Source organism: Heterodontus francisci, chromosome 1 (genome assembly GCF_036365525.1).
Source record: "Heterodontus francisci isolate sHetFra1 chromosome 1, sHetFra1.hap1, whole genome shotgun sequence".
Classification (NCBI taxonomy): Eukaryota; Metazoa; Chordata; class Chondrichthyes; order Heterodontiformes; family Heterodontidae; genus Heterodontus; species Heterodontus francisci.
In genome coordinates this window covers 96,344,481-96,351,515 of record NC_090371.1, presented here as the reverse complement: position 1 = coordinate 96,351,515, position 7,035 = coordinate 96,344,481, and the positions used below count along the sequence as shown (strand labels likewise).

Here is a 7,035-nt window from a genome sequence, read left to right as displayed (position 1 = left end):
TTAGTGCCACTCTGTTGTGTTTATAAATATCCAGCTAAGACTTCCAAACTGCGAAATCGATATTTAAGCATCGATTTCCAAAGTGTGCACCAGAGTTTAAGGATGAGGGCAGTCACTCCCCCGCCTCAATTTTCACTTTGATTTATCTACAGTGCCTTTTGCAGCTTCTCATTCCCACTCTTACCAGATGTCATTTGCAAGATTAAAGAGTCTTCAATTTATAAAACCCCGGAGATCTGACTGTCTACAATCTTATTAGTTGATCGTCTAAATTTTTGATGTGGATGTTGATATAGACCCGCACAGATAAGCTCTGCTGAGAGAACGCACGCATTGACAGGCGGGCACAGATGATGAGGGGCGGTGCCGCCGAAGCAGGCATGCAGAACGTGCTTGACGCCGTGCGTCTGTGGGGACGGAGCAGGTACAGAGGGAGCGCACAGTGTGCGCTGTGATTGACACAAAGTTCGATCAAAAATGTAACAAAGCAAGTTGCAGATTAATCCGCGATCAACAATGGGCTTCTCGGGGAAGTTAGGAAGCGTTCTGTTCTTCTTGGGGATATGTGTGTCTGCGGCCGGACTCGCTTATGGAGGTAAGTATTTGCAGCTCTGATGTTGTAAAGTCACTCAAGCAGTACTTCTCCTCAGGGAATAATACAGACTTAGTCCCAGAAAGTTTCTGTTTTCAAAGGTTTCCGCCAAACTAATGTCTGTTCTGGCATTGTTTTTCTCCCTAAACCGTCTTGCTAGCCTTAGAATTCGAGCAGTTGTGGTTTCCATAGTATTGGCAAATCCCCCTTATCCTGACCGTTAAAAGGTCAACTTATCATCATTATTATCGTCTATTACCTTAAAAGGATATGGACAGTATGGGGTTAAAATATTAAGTTTTACTGGTATTTCTCTGTGTTTAGCAGTGGTACAAACTCTAGAAAAAGTGAAGAGAAATGCACAATATGTTCATAAATCCTTTGCTTGCACTATTTAAAAAAAAAGTTGAGTCCAGATCAGTTTAATCAAAAAAGTGCAAAGATTATGTTTTTTCCTGAGTTTTTAATGCAGCCAGTCTGTGTGTATTTAAATGGGTAAGTGACTGGTAGGATATGAGTTCCACTGTAGTAACTGAGCCACTCAACCCTCTTTATGGACCCTACAGCACCTGCCCTGCAGTTAGCTATAATTTCAGCAGCTGTCAGTCCAGTGTATATTGGAATAAAAACAAGAAATGCTGGAACCACTCAGCAGGTCTGGCAGCATCTGTGGAAAGCGAAGCAGAGTTAACGTTTCGGGTCAGTGACCCTTCATCGGAACCCTTCAGTGTATATTGGATTTTGGTTTCCACTGCCATTGCTATATTTTCACTGTTTCTTGGTGGTATTGAGGATTCTGTGGAGTAATGAAAGAAAAAAACGTTTTTTTATTCTCTTTATGGTGCATTTCATTCTATGCCTTCCGAATATACAAGATGACAAGTGACATTAGGACCCTGTTTATTTATTTATAGATACAGCACTGAAACAGGCCCTTCGGCCCACCAAGTCTGTGCCGACCATCAACCACCCATTATACTAATCCTACATTAATCCCATGTTCCTACCCCATCCCCACCTTCCCTCAATTCTCCTACCTGTACTACAGGCAATTTATAATGGCCAATTTACCTATAAACCTGCAAGTCTTTGGCTTTGGGAGGAAACCGGAGCACCCAGCGAAAACCCACACGGTCACAGGGAGAACTTGCAAACTCCGCACAGGCAGTACCCAGAATTGAACCTGGGTCGCTGGAGCTGTGAGGCTGTGGTGCTAACCACTGCGCCACTGTGACCCTTGTCAAATGGAATTTAGAATTCAGAGTAATTTGCTGTCTTTCCAGACTTTCACAGCTCAGTGGTGGATTGGATTGCAGCTGCTGATTCTGATCCTGACACCGTTTCAGGTGCTATCACTTGTCAAATCTATTGCAAAATATTGCAATTCCTTAGAAATTCCTTTAAATCATTGAAGTGGGTGGTTGACCCACTGACATTTTCACACAGATTTTGAAGGATCTCAAAATATTGCAGTTGTCAAAGTGAGGGCCTCATATAATTGTTTGTCTTTGAATGGAAATACAAAAAAACTAGCCCACTAGCTCATAGATTTGTGCTGGAACAAGAAGATGGCCATTTAAGAGTTCTGCACCATGACCTTCCTTTGTTTTTCATGACATCATAGCTGTACTTTCTGAGAACAATGCTCCATGTATTGACATAAAATCTTTATTGGATGCTGCACTGAGTAAGCTTACCTTTGGAAATGCAGCGTAGAAATTTTCAATATGTTTGTGACTTAAGTTCTTCAAAATGGTTTCACATTTACAGATTTTTGGACCATATTTTCACACAAATGATTTGGTTGGGGGGGAGGGGGTGTAAAATTGGCTTTTATGGGTTGTGTTTTAAAGCAAATGCATTTGCTTAGGTTTTGGGGAAAAAGGCAATGATTAAAATGTTGTTGAGCCAGGCTTTGAGATTGTTTCCCCAAAGGCAAATCAATAAGCAATCCATTAGTCTGTCTCAGTAATTAACAAACCACGTACCTGTTGTGTTGGGAGGCCTTTGGTCCTAGTCACTTGGCAGGGGCCGTCTGGGACAGGCAGCCTCTTGGGCTGCGAACACCAGGTTTTAGAAAAAAGATGGACACAAAACAGGCAGACAGGCAATCAGGTTTTTAAATAGAAAGCTGTGAGGCCAAACCTGCCAAGCTTAGAAGGATAATGTAGGAAAGAACTTGCATTTACATAGCCCCTTTCACAACCTTCAGGCATTCTAAAGTACTTTACAGCCAATTAAGTACTTTTTGAAGTGTAGTCACTGTTGTCGTGTAGGAATTGTGACAGCCAATTAGTGCACAATGTGTTAATGACCAGATAATCTCTTTTTGTGATGTAGATTGAGGGATGAATATTGGCCAGGGCGTCGGTGATAATGCCCATGCTCTTCTTTGAAATAGCGCCATGGGATCTTTTACAGCAGGTGGGGCCTCGGTTTAATGTCTCACCTGAAATACAGCACCTCCAACAGTGTCTTAAGTCTCTAAAGAGGGACATGAGCCCAGATCCGTCTGGCTCAGAGACGAGAATGTTACCAGTTGAGCCATGGATTACACCATTGGCATTTAGGAGTTTATGAGCGAAAAAGTCATTTACAGTGGTGTTATGGGCACCTACCTGTTTCCCGGGGCTAGGCTGTGCTGCAGTCTGCTACCTATGAAGCCCACGCGGTGCTCTCCAGGGATATGTACATGCACAGCTGTGTCCCCTGCATGTGCCCCAACACATTGAATTGGCACTATCCTGACGTCACACAGCCTAAGCAGCCTTTGCAACGCCAGGATTTCAAATTTGGACAAAGCAGGTCCTAGCAATGCCTGTGTTGTCCACTTCTGAGAAAACAAACATGAAGCAGCATGATGGGCCTGCAGTGATGTTATTTAAAGGGACAAGCACTTTGAATACAGGTAAATGAAATTTATCAAACAATTTCCATTGGAAAATGTCTGGAGGTTCTCTGGACTGTTTTTGGAGGTATTTTGGTCCATTTGAAAGAGAGTGTTGTTGTATCTTCTCAGGAAGGGCAGAGGAGTAGGTGACCTGTCTACATAAAGGCTGCAACAGGTATGGGGGGCTGCAGTTGCAGTCCCTCTGGTTCTGAAAGGCAACAGGAAGTTGGAGCAGAGGCCATGAAGAAGGCAAGCTCCACGTCATGTCACTTGCCAAGTTGGAGCCAGACTCCTCCATGCTCCTTACAGGAGACTGTCTGACAGACCAGCCAGTGCACCCAACATTTTGGTGTGCATGCCCATCAGCGCTTTCCTTCGTGCCATCGAGGTCCGCATCTGAGTCCTCCACAGCAATACTTGACTGCTACCTTACCCTCTGTTAAGCTGGCAAACAAACCATCCTTTACCCCTGACAAGGCTACAGCTCTTTCCTTCCCAGTGACTCACCATGTGCTGGTCTAAACTCTTTGCTAGCCTTCAAGGTAAGTGCAGTGGCAGTGTCTGAGCTGGTGGCTACGAATGTCAGATCATGTGACAGGGCCTCTTCATCAGTTGCTCTCTCCCTTTCTCCTTGAGCTGCTGTGGCTGGGCAAGTGGAAGCTCTTGGGTGCTTGAATACAGAACCCCAGAAGGGGAAGGTTTGTGTGTTTTTATTTTTTCTTTCATTGGATGTGGGCATCACTGGCAAGGCCAGCATTTGTTGCCCATCCCTAATTGCCTTTGAACTGAGTGGCTTGCGAGGTCATTTTAGAGGGCATTTAAGAGTCAACCACATTGCTGTGGGTCTGGATTCACATGTAGGCCAGACCAGGTAAGGATGGCAAATGACCTTCCCAAGAGGATATGAGTGAACTACGTGGGTTTTTGCGACAATCGATAGTTTTACGACACCATAACAGAGATTAGCTTTCAATTCCAGATTTTTATTAATTAATTGAATTTATTAAGTAATTGAATTTAAATTCTACCAGCTGCCGTGGTGCAATTTGAACCCGTGTCCCCAGGGAATTAGCCAGGCCCTCTGGATTACTAGTCCACTGACATGACCACTACGCCATTATCTTGTGAGGGAAGTGAGAGTGGGGTGGGAAGCAGGACGTCCATGGTCATGCCATCTACAGCTTGCTCATCATGCCAGATAGCAGGATTAGGGTGTGGTGGGAGTTGAGAAGGGGTATAAGGCAATCATCCTCCATGTTCTCAGCAATATTGGATGCTGCGGATCCTGTCGCAGCCAGTCCCATGCTGTTGGAAGCCAACTCCTCCATAGGGCTCAGAAAAGGTAGGCGTCCTTGTTTCCTGTTGGCTCTACTCTGCTTCCTTCTATTGTGAGCTACCTTCTCCTGAAAGACAGAGAGAAGAATGTCAGTGGTGTATTATTGTTTGGATGATGTGCCTGCCATAGCTGGAGGTATGTAGAAGCAGTGAGGTGAGTGTGAGGCTGGTGCATTGCTAGCTATGTGAGGGTCAGCTGGAGTATCTGGATATTAGATGTGAGTCCTGAATGCTAAGGAGTGCTGCTGAGTTGATGATTGGGGTGTGGTACATTGAACAGCATGAGACTGGTATTGTGGTGTGTAGGTGATGTCATTTGAAGATGCATACACTGACCTTAACCACTTGTCTGAGGACATAGGATCTCTTGTGGCACTGCTGCCAAGCCCTGGGGTACGACTCCAGTAATTGACTTTCCTGAGCACCTGCTCCCATTCCCATCTGAGGGTGGTCCTTGAAAGTCTCCTGCCCTCCCCCCGCCACCCCACAAGGGATCATGGTATCTCTCCTGCCCATCTCCACCACTAGCGCCTTCAGTACCATATCCATCAACCTGGATCCCTCTGGCTACCCTGGTGTTCAGTTTGCAAGAATTTCCATTGTGTCAAGAAAGTATACTACATCAAATGAGGATTTTTAATTCACCGTTTGGAAATCTACCTTAAACTTCTAAAAAGGAGCTAGGATCTTAAAATTAACTTTTTAAAAAGCTGGCAGCCAAGGGGCACAATTTGCATTGAAATACCTCACATTCCAGGACATCGAATCGGAGAGGCATGTCTAACGAGCTTACATCCAGGACAATGCCTCACGAATTTGGAAATAGCTAACAGCTTCGTTTCTAAAGGCAAAACATTCAAAGCCATCTTGGAACATTAACAGTGGAGTCACACCTCTAGGAGGTGAACATTGAAATGATGAGATTCGAGAGAGATTGAAAATACCTCGACTTGAATCTAATTAGCTTGCAAACGAGGACACTGGACAGTCTTGCGGACACCTCCCCCCCCCCCCCCCCCACCCCCACCACCTCATCTGTGGAAAAACTACCAGTCTTTTGCAAAAGGACAAGCTCCTGAGACTTTGAGGCAGACAAGCTTTGAGTGTTAACCAGACTAGACCCCAGTGGGGCTGTGTCTCTTTTTTTTCTCTCTCTCAATCTCTCTCCAGAAAACATTACATGTTTGAAACCTGTCTACAACTGTGGAACCCCCAAGTCTACCATTGCTGCAGACAGAGACCCCAGGGAGGAAAGCTACCTGTAACTCTGTCTCCAAGAAAAACCTAAAACAGATGGGCCATCCACCTCTACCAGCCAAAGACTTCAAGGTCACAACGTCGGCCGGAAGACAATGGAATTACCCGACCCTATAGACTGTATAATAATTTTTACTTATTCTGGACTCTAATCCAAACCAAACTATTTCTTATCACTCTGTACTCTAGCTGTGTGTGTGATTCTCGTGTGCGTGTGAGTGAAAGTGTCGCATAGTTTTATTATTTTATTTAGATCGGTTTTAGTTTTTTTAAGTACAATAAACTCACCTCTTTCTTGTTTAAATTCAAGAAAACCTGTCCGATTGGTTCTTTTACGATCACAACAGAGGAAAAAGGTAAAACACTCACAGTGGTAAGCACATCCATTGATTGCACATGCATTTTAAGTCTAACAAGGAGCAGGACAACAAGGGAGCCTTGTGACTCCTCCTCACCTGAACATAACAATTGCAACAGTCTTTTTCTCTTTAAGATGCCTGTACCCTATACACAATTTCAAAATAAGGGGAAAGCCACTTCAGACAGAGATGAGGAGAAATTTCTTTACTCAGAGGGTTGTGAATCTTTGGAATTCTCTATCCCAGAGGGCTGTGGAAGCTCAGTCATTGAGTGTTTTTAAAACATAGATTGACAGATTTCTAAATACCAATGACATAAAGGGATATGAGGATAGTGTGGGAAAAAGGCATTGAAGTGGATGATCAGCCATGATCATATTGAATGGTGGAGCAGGCTCAATAGGCTGAATGGCCTACTCCTGCTCCTATGTTCCTATACCATTTGGTCTGTAGCAAAGCTGCCCAGTCCTCTTGCTGTATGCAAAGCTCACCAACACCATTGAGAAGGAGAGTGCAGCCCTTGAGGTGCAGGAACTTACACAGAAATCAATCAGATGAGCTGGGTAGATGAATTTTGTGTCTTACCCGTGAATCGTGGTCTC

General features: G+C 44.4%; 1 protein-coding gene across 1 annotated transcript in view; it reads left to right on the top strand.

Annotated features, from left to right (window-relative positions):
• The first annotated feature begins 424 nt into the window (after positions 1-424).
• cspg4ba (chondroitin sulfate proteoglycan 4ba) overlaps positions 425-7,035 on the top strand; it is a 145,657-nt gene continuing 139,046 nt past the window's right edge. Inside the window, exon 1 of the mRNA XM_068032903.1 lies at positions 425-595. Coding sequence (XP_067889004.1) covers positions 517-595 — 79 coding nt within the window. The 5' untranslated portion in view covers positions 425-516. The remainder of the gene's footprint in view (positions 596-7,035) is intronic.